The sequence below is a fragment of the Cherax quadricarinatus genome, unplaced genomic scaffold (genome assembly GCF_038502225.1).
Source record: "Cherax quadricarinatus isolate ZL_2023a unplaced genomic scaffold, ASM3850222v1 Contig432, whole genome shotgun sequence".
Classification (NCBI taxonomy): domain Eukaryota; kingdom Metazoa; phylum Arthropoda; class Malacostraca; order Decapoda; family Parastacidae; genus Cherax; species Cherax quadricarinatus.
The window spans coordinates 166,710-182,267 of record NW_027195458.1 but is presented as its reverse complement, the minus strand read 5'-3'; the positions used below and the strand labels follow the sequence as shown (position 1 = coordinate 182,267).

General features: G+C 39.0%; 1 protein-coding gene across 1 annotated transcript in view; it reads right to left on the bottom strand.

The window, feature by feature from the left end:
• Positions 1 to 345: 345 nt before the first annotated feature.
• The window catches only part of LOC138851369 (midasin-like), a 90,725-nt gene continuing 75,512 nt past the window's right edge, over positions 346 to 15,558 (bottom strand). Inside the window, exons 15-18 of the mRNA XM_070080422.1 lie at positions 15,354 to 15,530; positions 12,016 to 12,189; positions 10,127 to 11,803; positions 346 to 549 (exon numbers count right to left, since the gene is read on the bottom strand). Coding sequence (XP_069936523.1) covers positions 361 to 549; positions 10,127 to 11,803; positions 12,016 to 12,189; positions 15,354 to 15,530 — 2,217 coding nt within the window. The 3' untranslated portion in view covers positions 346 to 360. The remainder of the gene's footprint in view (positions 550 to 10,126; positions 11,804 to 12,015; positions 12,190 to 15,353; positions 15,531 to 15,558) is intronic.

Sequence of the window (15,558 nt, the reverse complement as noted above, 5' to 3'; positions counted from 1 at the left end):
TTTGCTTTTTCCATCATGCACCACATGAGGCAGGATTTTTTTTATGCTGTGTACACTCACTGCACAAAACCATTCTCTCATATATAAGCCAAAATTTACCACTTACAGTTTATCCGAGTGAGTTGAGTGCATGACGCAAAACTATGCGAGGGACTCTGGCCTCAATGACGAAGTTCTGCTTGGATGCCACTGAATGGGTTAACAAGAAAAGTTTATTTCCACAGTGCACATAGTTATGAAAATTGGACATTCATTGCTTCAGTCAATATTTACAAAGAGCCAAGGAGAAACAATGGTGAAAGGCAAAAGAATACTATTAAACAAGACTAAAAATGGAATACACCTTACCGAAAATCATAATTACCTGAACATATCTCGCAGGTTTAGCTCCCATGGTCCACCACAAATACCCCATAATCCTTGGTTCAAAATTTCTGCGATAGACTGATTGAACTTTACCATATTTGAAATTATTTCATATGGTAGGTCTGGATACATCATGCTCAGAATAAACTCTAAGTCCGCAGATGACAAAGCCTCAACATGTACCTTCAAAAAGACAAAATGTATTGACATGTACATATTAAACATATTCAAAATTTTACAAATCAATAATAAACATATTAGGTTGTAGGTTGGTAGACAGCAACCGCCCAGGGAGGTACTACCGTCCTGCTATGTGAGTGCAAAATGAAAGCCTGTAATTGTTTTACATGATGGTAGGATTGCTGGTGTCCTTTTTTCTGCCTCATAAACATGCAAGATTTCAGGTACGTTTTGCTACTTCTACTTACACTTAGGTCACACTACACATACATGTACAAGCATATATATACACATCCCTCTGGGTTTTCTGCTATTTTCTTTCTAGTTCTTTTTCTTGTTTGTTTCCTCTTATCTCCATGGGGAAGTGGAACAGAATTCTTCCTCCGTAAGCCATGCGTGTTGTAAGAGGCGACTAAAATGCCAGGAGCAAGGGGCTAGTAACCCTTTCTCCTGTATAAATTACTAAATGCAAAAGGAGAAACTTTCGTTTTTCTTTTTGGGCCACCCCACCTCAGTGGGATACGGCCGGTTTGTTGAAAGATAGAAAGAATAATAAACATGAAAAACTTATTACAGTGCATTAAATAAAGGGTGCCTAGCTAACAAATGAGATGCATTTCTACAAAAAAGTTTGTAATGTAGTGAATACTTAAAACCTTTATTCTCACAGAAACCCATGTCATAATCTTAGATACATTCCAAGACAATATTTCATATCAAATTTCCTTTTAAACAGTGAAATTAAAGAGGTGTACAGTCAAAGTTCATAATTTGTGGGGATTAGATTCATGGTGGTGATGCAAATCCAGAATCAATGGAAAATGAGAAATTTTGCCTGTTGGAATTTGTAAATAGATTTTTGGTCATATATCTATGGAGTTTTTCTTCTTCTCTTTTTTAGTAAATGTCTACAGGAGAAGGGGTTACTAGCCCATTGCTCCCGGCATTTTAGTCGCCTCATATGACACGCATGGCTTACGGAGGAAAGATTCTTTTCCACTTCCCCATGGACAATAGAAGAAATAAAGAAGAACAAGAGCTATGTAGAAAAAGGAGAAAAACCTAGATCTTTCTTTCAACACACCGGCTGTATCCCACCGAGGCGGGGTGGCCCAAAAGGAAAAACGAAAGTTTCTCCTTTTGCATTTAGTAATATATACAGGAGAAGAGGTTACTAGCCCCTTGCTCCCGGCATTTTAGTCGCCTCTTACAACATGCATGGCTTACGGAGGAAGAATTCTGTTCCACTTCCCCATGGAGGTAAGAGGAAATAAAGAAGAAGAACTAGAAAGAAAATAGAAGAAAACCCAAAGGGGTGTGTATATATATGCTTGTACATGTATGTGTAGTGTGACCTAAGTGTAAGTAGAAGTAGCAAGACATACCTGAAATCTTGCATGTGTATGAGACAGAAAAAAAAAGACACCAGCAATCCTACCATCATGTAAAACAGTTACAGGCTTCAGTTTTACATTCACTTGGCAGGACTGTAGTACCTCCCTGGGCCATTGCTGTCTACCAACCTACTACCTAGGAAAAACCTAGATGTATGTATATATATATGCATGTGCATGTCTGTGAAGTGTGACCAAAGTGTAAGTTGGAGTAGCAAGATATCCCTGTTATCAAGCGTGTTTATGAGACAGAAAAAGACACCAGCAATCCTACCATCATGCAAAACAGTTACAGGTTTCTGTTTCACAGTCATCTGGCAGGACGGTAGTACTTCCCTGGGTGGTTGCTGTCTACCAACCTACTACCTGCACTCTGAAGGAGGGGTGTTAATGTTGCAGTTTAAAAACTGTAGTGTAAAGCACCCTTCTGGCAAGACAGTGATGGAGTGAATGATGGTGAAAGTTTTTCTTTTTCGGGCCACCCTGCCTTGGTGGGATTCGGCCAGTGTGATAATAAAATAAAATAAAAATCTATGGAGCAAAACAGGATGACTTCAACAGTGTATAAATCTGTAGTGGAGGGAAGGCAGAGTAGGGGGTCACCCTAGGAAAGGTAGGAGAGGGTAAAGTAAGTTTTGTATGTGAGGGGCTTGGACATCCAGCAGGCATGTGTGAGTATGCTAGGCAGGAGTGGAGGCATGTGGTTTCCATAACTCGACACGCTGTTGGAGTGTGAGAACGGTCACATTTATGAAGGGATTCAGGGAAACTGGTTAGCGGACTTGAGTCCTGGAAGTGGATGGTACAGTGCCCATGCCCTGAAGGATGGGTGGGGATATTTGTAGTTTGGAGGGGCATCTGAACTGCAGTTATCAATGCACTTCTGCCAAAAGAGTGATAGTGAAAATGCTGCTTCTTTTTCAGGTCACCTTATCCTGTAGACAGCTGGTGTGTAAAAAAAACACTATGGCCAGAAAACTAAATCCTATGGTTATTTTTTAATTTAGGAATCACTCATCAATTATAAAGATAATGGGCCCCATGAAAAAACCTGAATAAACATAGCTAATCATGAAATAACCTCCAGTAAAAAACACTGTATTATCAAATCACATGAATTACAAAAAAAAGGAATTCTTCAATTTGACTATATGCACCTGAGATGAGGTCCCTCCCCAGGTGCCTGGAGTGGGAGTGTATGGTGAGGATCGAAGGTGCCTAGGAATCAGAAAGAGACTTCTAGTAATGGAAGCAAAGTGTGGGCATGTGGTGTGAGAGGGAGGACTGTGGTGAAATGGCACATGCCTAGGTAGTAGGTTGGTAGACAGCAACCACCCAGGAGGGGGGTACTACCGTCCTGCCAAGTGAGTGTGAAACGAAAGCCTGTAATTGTTTTACATGATGGTAGGATTGCTGGTGTCTTTTGTCTGTCTCATAAATATGCAAGATTACAGGTATGTCTTGCTACTTCTACTTACACTTAGGTCACACTACACATACATGTACATGTTTATTTATACAAACTCATCTAAGTTTCTTTAATTTTATCTTAATAGTTCTTGGTCTTATTACTTTTCCTTTTATATCCATGGGGAAGTGGTATAAGAATCTTTCCTCTGTAAGCCATGCATGTTGTAAAAGTCAACTAAAATGCCGGGAACAATGGGCTAGTAACCACTTTTCCTGTAATAATTACTAAGAAGAATAAGAAGAAAATTGTCAAAGTGGGAAGTCTGAATGTGTGTGGATATTGTGCAAATGATAAGAAAGGGATGATTGTGTATGTTATGAATGAGAAGTTGGATGTCCTGGATTTAAGTGAAACAAAGCTGAAGGGGGTGGGAGAGTTTCAGTGAAGAGGAATATATGGGATTAGGTCAGGGGTTTCAAATAGAGTTAGAGCTAAAGAAGGAGTAGCAATAATGTTGAAGGATAAGTTATGGCAGGAAAAGAGGGACTATAAATGTATTAATTCAAGGATTATGTGGAGTAAAATAAAGGTTGGATGTGAAAAGTGGGTTATAGTAAGTGTATATGCACCTGGAGAAGAGAGAAGTGTAGAGAGAGAGAGAGAGAGATTTTGGGAAATGTTGAGTGAATGCGTGGGGAGTTTTGAACCAAGTGTGAGAGTAATGGTGGTTGGCGATTTCAATGCTAAAGTGGGCAAAAAGGTTGTGGAGGGAGTAGTAGGTAAATTTGGGGTGCCAGGGATAAATGAAAATGGGGAGCCTTTAATTGACCAATGTGTATAAAGAGATTTTGTAATAGGTAATACATATTTTATGAAGAAGAGGATAAATAAATATACAAGGTATGATATAGCACGTATTGAAAGTAGTTTGTTAGATTATGTACTGGTGGATAAAAGGCTGATGGGTAGGCTCAAAGATGTACACGTTTATAGAGGGGCAACTGATATATCGGATCATTATTAAGTTGTAGCTACAGTTAGAGTAAGAGCTAGATGGGAAAAAGAGGAAAATGGCAACAACAAGCATGAGGGAGGTGAAAGTGTATAAACTAAGGGAGGAGGAAGTTCGGGTGAGATATGAGCAACTATTGGCAGAAAGGTAGGCTGGTGCAAGTATGAGTAGTGGGGGGGGTTGAAGAGAGTTGGAATTGTTTTAAAAATGCAGTATTAGAATGTGGGGCAGAAGTTTGTGGTTATAGGAGTGGGTGCAGGAGGAAAGAGGAGTGATTGGTGGAATGATGAAGTAAAGGGTGTGATAAAAGTGAAAAAGTTAGCTTATGAGAAGATTTTACAAAGCAGAAGTGTTATAAAAAGAGTAGAGTATATGGAGAATAAAAGAAAGGTGAAGAGAGTGGTGAGAGAGTGCAAAAGGAGAGCAGATGATAGAGTGGGAGAGGCACTGTCAAGAAATTTTAATGAAAATTAGAAAAAAATTTGGAGTGAGTTAAACAAGAAAGCCTAGAGAACGAATAGATTTGTCAGTTAAAAACAGAGTAGGGGAGTTAGTAGATGGGGAGATGGAGGTTTTGGGTAGATGGCGAGAATATTTTGAGGAACTTTTACATGTCGACGAAGAAAGGTAAGCTGTAATTTCATGCACTGGCCAGGGAGGTATACCATCTTTTAGGAGTGAAGAAGAACAGGATGTGAGTGTGGAAGGTGCGTGAGGCATTACGTAGAATGAAAGGGGGTAAAGCAGCTGGAACTGACGGGATCATGACAGAAATGTTAAAAGCAGGGGCGGATATAGTGTTGGAGTGGTTGGCATTTTTGTTTAATAAATGTATAAAAGAGGGGAAGGTACCTAGGGATTGGCAGAGAGCATGTATAGTTCCTTTATATAAAGGGAAGGGGAACAAAAGAGATTCTAAAAATTATAGAGGAATAAGTTTACTGAATATACCAGGAAAAGTGTACGGTAGGGTTATAATTGAAAGAATTAGAGGTAAGACAGAATGTAGAATTGTGGATGAGCAAGGAGGCTTCAGAGTGGGTAGGGGATGAGTAGATCAAGTGTTTACATTGAAGCATATATGTGAACAGTATTTAGATAAAGGTAGGGAAGTTTTTATTGCATTTATGGATTTAGTAAAGACATATGATAGAGTGGCAGATGTTGCAAGTATATGCAATAGGTGGTAAGTTACTAAATGCTGTAAAGAGTTTTCATGAGGATAGTGAGGCTCAGATTAGGGTGTGTAGAAGAGAGGGAGACTACTTCCCAGTAAAAGTAGGTCTTAGACAGGGATGTGTAATGTCACCATGGTTGTTTAATATATTTATAGATGGAGTTGTAAAAGAAGTAAATGCTAGGGTGTTCGGGAGAGGGGTGGGATTATATTATGGGGAATCAAATACAAAATGGGAATTGACACAGTTGCTTTTTGCTGATGATACTGTGCTCATGGGAGATTCTAAAGAAAAACTGCAAAGGTTAGTGGATGAGTTTGGGAGTGTGTGTAAAGGTAGAAAGTTGAAAGTGAACATAGAAAAGAGTAAGGTGATGAGGGTATCAAATGATTTAGATAAAGAAAAATTGGATATCAAATTGGGGAGGAGGAGTATGGAAGAAGTGAATGTTTTCAGATACTTGGGAGTTGACGTGTCGGCGGATGGATTTATGAAGGATGAGGTTAATCATGAGGGAAAAAAGGTGAGTGGCGCTTTGAGGTATATGTGGAGACAAAAAAACGTCATCTATGGAGGCAAAGAAGGGAATGTATGAAAGTATAGTAGTACCAACACTCTTACATGGGTGAGAAGGCGGTTGGAGGCAGTGGAGATGTCCTGTCTAAGGGCAATGTGTGGTGTAAATATTATGCAGAAAATTCGGAGTGTGGAAATTAGGAGAAGGTGTGGAGTTAATAAAAGTATTAGTCAGAGGGTTGAAGAGAGGTTGTTGAGATGGTTTGGTCATTTAGAGAGAACAGATCAAGAACGGATCAAAGTAGAATGACATGGAGAGCGTATAAATCTGTAGGGGAAGGAAGGCAGAGTAGGGGTCGTCCTCAAAAAGATAGGAAGGGGAAAGGGAGGTTTTGTGGGCGAGGGGCTTGGACTTCCACCAGGCATGAATGAGCGTGTTCGATAGGAGTGAATGGAGACGAATGGTATTTGGGACCTGACGATCTGTTGGAGTGTGAACAGGGTAATATTTAGTGAAGGGATTCAGGGAAACCAGTTATTTTTAAATAGCCGGACTTGAGTCCTAGAAATGGGAAGTACAATGCCTGCACTCTAAAGGAGGGGTTCGAGATATTAGCGGTTTGGAGGGATATGTTGTGTATCTTTATACATATATGCTTCTAAACTGTTGTGTTCTGAGCACCTCTGCAAAAACAGTGATTATGTGTGAGTGAGGTGAAAGTGTTGAATGATGATGAAAGTATTTTCTTTTTGGGGATTTACTTTCTTTTTGGGTCACTCTGCCTCGGTGGGAGACGGCCGACATGTTAAAAAAAAAAATCTACCTGCCCAAATTGTATACCATTACTATAATGATATTTGTCTGACAGAGCAATACCACAGTATCTTGGTATGTAGGACATCTACAACACTGGTTGTCAACCACTAGCAATGAGTGAAAAGAGTTGATTTTAAGCAGGAAGACCCAGTTTTTGAGAACTTCTCAATACCTATGTCCTTAGTTCCACCAATAGCCCCTACCTCAAATCATGTCATCTCCATTTCCACACCTCTTTTCCAGCAATATAAAAGGCCATTTCTTCATGCTTTAGCTTCACATTCACAGAAGCTATAGAGCTGTGCACACACCAAGGCCGAGAAACTGACTACCTCAAACTTACTTATACAAGGCAGAGGGACTGATCATGTTATATTTACATCTCTAATACAGTTCTCACCTCTATATTCCAAATGAAAATGAAGAAGCCTGCTAAGTGAAACATCTTGGCAAAAAAGTTCCCAAACTGTTGCACGTGTTAAACTGGTAGTAACACACACTAAAAATGATCACAACTTTCTCCTAAACAGGATATGCCACTGTTGAAAGTTGGAAGCCAATCAGAAGAGACTTTCCTAATGTGTCGCATGAAAACCAAAATCAGGAGTAATCCATATAAAACTGATTGGAGGACACCTGCACATGCCAACAGCTACATGAACCTTTCCCTAGTCTTAGTATAGCAGCATTTAAAATCTGGAGCCCATCAGATGAAGCATTCTCAAGTTATAGACGAAAACCTTGGATGAAAAAAAATGAATGAAACCACTTAAAGGTACCCCATCAAAAATACCTAATTAATGGGGGAGAAGTTTCTGGGACTGATGTGAATTGATGCCCGTGTAAAAGGAAAATTGGCTTCTCCAAATAAGTTTGCTTTTTAAATAACAAAAAGGCACAATACCCTGACTGGAACAATACACAAATAACCCGCACATATGAGAGAGGAGTTTATGGCGACATCTCAATCCAACTTGGACCATTTACAAAGTCACACTAACAAAAAGGAGAGAAGGGAGTATATATAGGCCAACAGACAGGGACAGGACAAGAGAGGTAGTAGAAAAGGGTGAGAAGTAGTGGTAAAGGCAACAGTAGTAGTAATAGTGGAGTTAGTCATAGACTAAGGAAGAGGAGCACTGCAAGGGAGCTATGGGCCCCACTAAGGGTAGGAATAAGAACACAGTGGGGAGAGGGAGAATTATAAAGGACCAAACACCCAAGGCAGAAGAAAGAAAACCTGAAGGAGAAAGAGGAAAGAGGAAGAGGGAGAAGGAAAAAGAAGAATCAGGTTTAGCCACCAGGCCCGGTGGCCTGGTGGCTAAAGCTCTCGCTTCACACACGGAGGGCCTGGGTTCGATTCCCGGCGGGTGGAAACATTTTGACACGTTTCCTTACACCTGTTGTCCTGTTCACCTAGCAGCAAATAGGTACCTGGGTGTTAGTCGACTGGTGTGGGTCGCATCCTGGGGGGCAAGATTAAGGACCCCAATGGAAATAAGTTAGACAGTCCTCGATGACGCACTGACTTTCTTGGGTTATCCTGGGTGGCTAACCCTCCGGGGTTAAAAATCCGAACGAAATCTTATCTTATCTTATGAGTGTTCTGAAGTTTGGAGCATTTTACAATGTAATGGGAAAGGAAGTCATCTACAGAGACAAAGACAGGGCTAAGATTCATACAAGGAAAGTTGTGTATAAGGGAGGATTCAACCAGATGGTGCATGTGAAAATTAGAAGTAGGGTAGACAATTTTAGCAGAAGACCAGTCAATAGGATGACTGTGATCTCTGACATGACAAAAAAGAGCATTGTTGGTGTCGGGAAGCCTAACACTACTTTTGTGCTCCCTAAATATGTCAGAAAGAGAACAGCCAGTTTCTCCAAAGTACTGAAGGGACAAGAGGAATAAGAAATAAGAGTAGACACCAGGAGCCTCATAATTCATTTTCCCATCTTGGCTACCCTTCCCATTTCATAAACTCTGCCTTCTAATGTGCTAAATGGACTTTCTTCTCCCCCAAACTCTCTACTCCTGGGAACTCTCCTGTTCTCTGCCTTTCCTATATTTTCAGTCATTCTAATTTCAACAACTCTCTCTCCGTTCCTTAGACACCAAACTTACTTTTCGCCAGACTAACACTCTTTGCACCAATCTAGTTCATACCTCTCCTCGCTCTATAGATGCTCCTGGTGTCTACTCTATTTCTTGTTCCTCTTGTCCTTTTTAGTACTTTGGAGAAACTGGTCATTCTCTTTCTGACAGACTTAGGGAGCACAAAAGTAGTTTTAGGCTTGCCAACACTAACAATGCTCTTTTCTGTCATGTCAGAGATCACAGTCATCCTAGTGACCGATCTTCTGCTAAAACTGTCTACCCTACTTCTAATTTTCACAGTTGCCGTCTGGTTGAATCCTCCCTTATACGCAACTTTCCTTGCATGAATCTTAGTCCTGGCTTTGTCTCTGTAGATGCCTTCCTTTCCCATTACATTGTAAAATCCTCCAAACTTCAGAACACCTGTGACTTAACCTGATTCTTTTTGCCCCTTCTCCTTCTTCCCCTTTCCTCTTTCTCCTTTGGGTTTTCTTTCTTCTGCCTTGGGTGTTTGGTCCATTATTATTTTGTCCCCTCTCTGTGTTCTTGTTCCTACTCTTTGTGGGCCCCTAGCTCCCTTGCAGTGTTCCTCTTTCTTAGTCTCTGACTGACTCCACTACTACTACTACTATTACCTCTACCACTGCCTCTTTTCTTCCTTTCCTACTACCTCTCTTGTCCTGTCCCTGTCTGCTGGCCTATATATACTCCCTCCTTCTCTCCTTTTTGTTAGTATGACTTTGTAAATGGTCTGAATCGGACCGAAGCATCATTGTAAGCTCCTCTTTCCTATGTGCAGGTTATTTGTGTATAAGTTAGCTTTTTACCATATTTCATTAAAATATTGCTCAAATCTGCTTAATATTGCCATTCATAACAAAAAAGCAAGGGACACCAAGGAAAAATGTGAATAAGCATAGCAATTAGCAATATGGCTTTCAGTTACAATGTTATATAATCAAATCACAAAGATTATGAAGCATGCAAATTTCAAATTTCCACTGTGCCTAAATATATGCATTTGAATACAAAATATATTCATGATGATCTTTCACATTATACAGCCTGAGGAGTGTCAGGTTTTGGAATTCGACAACTGAAGCTTTTAAGAATCATGCTGATAAAAACACAATAAAAAAAACTAAGTATCTTACCTGTGTGAACCTATTGAGGAAAGATTTAGGAAGGCCTTTTCTAGCACCTCCCTGATGCTGTGGATTTTGACAAGCAAAGATCTTCGTAGTCTGGTATTCCACTTGAAAGGTTTTGCTTAATTCGGGAACAAAAATCTCACCACGATGGTCAAAGCAAGCATTTAATCCTTCTAACACTGACTGGGAAGCTAAGTTTAGCTCATCCAATACTACCCAAGAACCATGTCGCAAGGCTTGTAGCAGAGGGCCATCTCGCCATGCAAACATTCCACCCTTGCCTCCTTCAACCGGCAAGTCTGCACCAAACAGATCACTTACATCTGTTTGTTCAGAAAGATTGATTCTCACGATATCATTACCAGAAGCTTTAGCCAAAGCCATCACTAAACTGGTTTTACCAACACCTGGACTGCCTTCCAGCAACAGAGGTTTTGTTAGCTGCAAACCACGCAGAATTCTGAGCAGATTTATACAAGTTCGAGGAGCCTTAAAAGTAAACATGCTAGACTTGCATTTACTCACTGAGCCTTTCTTTATTGTAAAGGGCCCAATGCCAAACAATTTTTCAGTGTTTACAAATGTCAAGTTGCTAACAAATTCTTCTTGAAGTGTTGATCTGTTGGGATTGACACCAGTTTTCTGCCACACTAGCTGACAAAGATAATCAAGACTGGCATCTCTCAGTTGCTTCCACCCTGCAGTACCACTACCTGTAAGCCCTGACCCTAAACCATCTAAAAGTACAAGACAAGCTCCATGGATGAAAGCTAAACCTACATCCATGTAAACTGGAGCTGAAGCAACTTTATTAATAAAATTCACCCAAGATAACAAGTCCCTGATACTAAGAACACATTTCTTACCAAGATCTGTTTTGGTAAAATATTCAATAAATTCTAAGATTGCAGTGCCTATGCCACTTGCATTTTCTTTGTTGTTCAAAATAATTTCTTTTCTAATATTATGTTCAATAATTCCAAGTACATCAGATGTCACACGATTAATTTCAACTTTGGGACACCAAATTTCTGTGAAGCGATTTCTAAGAGCAGGAGAAAGTTCTTTTTTTCCATAGTCTCCACCAGGGTTCATGGTGCCTATTAATCTGAACTGATCATGTGCATGGATAATCTCGAGACTACCTACATCCCCTCCAGCATCTGTACCTTTTTCAGCCAATACCAATATTCTCTCCGGCTCAAGAACTGAATTTAGCCTTTCTAGAACACTGTCATCAGCTAGAGATATTTCATCAGCAAGAAACACTCCTCCATTTTTCATGGCCGTAATAAGTGGGCCATCCACCCACTCAAACAATCGATCATCTTCAATTGTGTGGGATCGAACAGGGCGAAGACCACCAAGAAAATCTGCTCCCTCTGTATGCATGTGACAATTGACAGTATAAAGATCCTGACAATTTTGAGCAGCAATCATTTGACATACAGTAGTCTTTCCACAGCCAGTTTCTCCAACAAGAAGAACAGGTTCCCCAAAATTAAGAGCCTTTGTAATTAAAACATATAAACGACGCATGTCCTGTGTCCAAACTACATGCTCAAAACCTTTTATGGCACACATTTGTTTCAAACATGATTTGGTAACCAAAGATGTCTCTTCACATAATGAAAAGAGGTTGTCCATATCCATCTTCTTCTTGAGTCTTTTTTCCAGAACCTGTAACAGAAATAGATACAAAGTAACTAAAGATTAATTTACTTAAGTAACTAGAAGAGAAGAAATTAATGGATTATACAAACAATTGCCTTAATGTACTAGTAACTATATACCAAACTGTCATATAAAGAAGAGACTTAGTAAAAATCTTATGTAGAAAGACAGTGGGTGTATCTTTAGAAATGAAGGTAAAATGACTCTCTATACTGCACCTTTCTAATAGCAGTAGATTCTTCTTCCAATCGAACTCTGCCTGCCAAAACAAGGTAACCTTCATCTGCAAGATGTTGGTCCCAGTCATAAAATTTTGTCAATTGCTTGGGAGCAAGCCTATATCGCTCTGCCCATCGGAAAAGATCACGGAGAGTAATGAATGACTGCTTGCCCTAGAAATAAATAAAAAAAAAAGCACAATAGACAGAGAAAGTATCACATCAGCAAGAATCTTCTTAAAATAGCATTCACCTATATTTAGAGAGAACTTTAAAAATATTTAAATCAGCAAATATAAAGAAGTGAGAAATTCCAGGATATAATTAGAAAGAGGAGGATTTAAAAGTAATTGTGAAGAAGACTGTTTGATCCACTGGAAAACTTACCTCTAAATACATAACATGATGGTTAAGTTCCTAAAACTGACTCTTCATGTAATTTCCTGCTATATAATATGAATAATACATGAAGAAGGCAAGATTTCAGGTACGTCTTGCTACTTCTACTTACACTTAGGTCACACTACACATACATGTACAAGCACATATATGCACACCCCTCTGGGTTTTCTTCTATTTTCTTTCTAGTTCTTATTCTTGTTTATTTCCTCTTATCTCCATGGGGAAGTGGAACAGAATTCTTCCTCCGTAAGCCATGCGTGTTGTAAGAGGCGACTAAAATGCCGGGAGCAAGGGGCTAGTAACCTCTTCTCCTGTATATATTACTAAATGTAAAAGGAGAAACTTTCGTTTTTCCTTTTGGGCCACCCCGCCTCGGTGGGATACGGCTGGTGTGTTGAAAGAATGAAAGAAATACATGAAGAAATACTGAGTTAGATTCATGACACCTCCAAAAAAATATCCAAAATTTTTTTTATAAATTTCTTACTAAAACAAAAATTATGAAGCTTTTAACAAAATACATTGTAAATGTTGCTTATTGATCTAGATATGTATGCTACATACTCAGATCCAAAATAAAAACTACTTAGTACATAAGTTAGTTTAATAAGGCTCAGCAAAAACTGGCAATTGGCACAGGTGTTTGACACCTGTGCCAATCTATTCCTTAAAATGAACATGGTACTCCTTCCACAGAATGTGGAGTTGGCTTATAAGCTGCCAGTGACAATCGTGCTTTACCTCAAAGCCTATCTCCTGCCAAGGAGGGGTGACCCAAACTGGAAAACACATTCATTCAGTTGCTGTCTTTCCTGAAGCATGATGACACCACATTTCAGATGTCCCTCCAACTGCACCTCCCCCACTCCTCTAAAGTGCAGGCAACACCCTTCCCGCCTCTATGACAAGTCCAGCTAGCCTGTTTTGCCTAATCACTTCATAAAAGTTTCCTTGTTTCACATTATAACAGCACATCCATTAAAAACCACTTATCTAGTTTCTTATGATATTAGATATGCTTAACCTTTTCATTGTCGAGACCCCTGCTCACAAATTTGCTCTCAGTGTCAAAGAATTTAAAAATAAAAATTATTTTTTCACATGAAACAACAGAGAATCTTTTCCCGATGGTAATGACACCAGTTAGTTAGGTATACTAGTACTTCAGACACAGTCATCATAACCTGTGTAGTTAACCACGATGCAATGAGTCAACCCTCCTGGGCTTCAATTTTCTCAAATATATGAATGCAGAAGACCCAATGACTTGTGCTGTGGTCAAAAATATTGGCAGTAGAAACTTTTTAAGGTAAAAAAAAAAACTGCATACTAGTAGGCTGTACACAGTCGTCAGTTGTGTACTAGTACACTGAACACTAACTCTTTTGGTGGCCATCATGTAGAACTATGTCAATGAGGTCAGGATACCTCATGTTGTTCTATGTCATGAACTCAGATAATCTGTGAGCAGTAAATTTTGACCTAGACATGAGAGAATGGTCTTCCACAGAGAGCAAAGTATAAAAAAATCCTGTCCCCATGTGGTGCATGATGGGAAAAGAAAAACCCTGACCATCTATTTAGTTTAAAATTGGAACTTTGAGGTGTTTTATAGGATAGTTTTTCATTCTTTAATTGGCTGTTTCTTGGTATCATTTGATAGAATGGAAGACATACTACTGAAATAGAGGTGATTTTGGTTGGTTTCAGGACCAGAAGTTCACAGCTTGAAATAGGGCTCAATTTTCCTGAGGTTGGGTAAGGGCCTCCTAGACACCCAGTCTCTTTTATGGGATTTTAATAGCCCTGATTCAGTTATTGGGATGCCATAATCCATGACCAATCATTCCTGGTTATATTTTATTATCTGAGAAACAGAACATTTTTGTGTGATTGTGAAGTGAAAATGGAAAGCAAGACCTGGAAACATGATTAATGAACAGAGGAAATATTGCTTTAGTATCAGGATTATATACAATGTTTATTATGCATGATTTTTAAACTGGTATTTTCTCAGTTTTGTGTAAAATTTACCAAATACTGAGTTCTGTGAACTTACAGGGTAGTTGTAATAGTTGAATAAGCAGTTTCTTGTGCTCACTGGTAAGACTGGAAGGGGAATTTTGCTGACTAAAGTCATGGACTCGAAGTGGGTGAAATAGCCAATGTATAAATTGCGCCCAGGCCACTAACTTTGCGCCTGCATATTTCCATAAGTTTCATATCATTTCATACTTTTGGTGTCATTACCTTCAGAAAATGATTCTCTAACACTTCAAAAGAAAACATTTTTTTTTATTTTAAAAAAGTGCACAGTGGGAGCAATGTTAATTTCAGAAGTCTGGAAAGTGAAGGGGTTAAAGGTTAATGACAACTGTTCTATAATCCTAACAATGAGATTTTTCCATTAAATTTGCTAAATTGAGTTTTTTTTTTTTGTAGATATCTAGTTTATAAGCCAGTCTCTTCTTGTAAAGTATTAGGTGTACATACTATATTTTACAAGAAGGTAAGACAACTGGAACTGTTATGAACCATTTTTATATAGATTTGTACTTCCATTTTTTTGTGTGTTCTTAATTCTTTCTTGAAAAATTCCTTTGGATATTCAAGCTTGGCATCACCAGACAAATCGAAACTTTAACAGCTTTCATTTTCAACTGAGCCAAAGTCACGGTGTTCCACTATATATGATCTAAACCTACAACGTCCCCAATACTAATGCAATTTATTGTTAAGTAAAAGTTTAAACAAGTTATAGCTACAATTACGAAATACAGTGCCCCTCTGTAATCTCTGAATTTTATTTTTTACTTAGAAATTAGTCCTATTTTAACCTGTTATAAAACTACAGCAATGCTGCATGGGAATAATTTACTTAAACCTTCTCACAAATGCACAAAGTACAGTAGTTTGGATAAAACATTGTTACTCACCTGGAAAAGATTTGATCCTCTTCTCATATTTTGTAGATCTTGCAAAACTGAAATCATTTTTTTGCTGTAAGAAAGAGGCAGCTCACATCTTTTGTGCAAGATTACCTCAAGTTCAGGTGCTGGGATCTCAGTGAAGTGCAATTCTACAAAACGATTGCGGAATGCTCGTGATAACACCTGTGGTAAATAACATTATTTATTATTT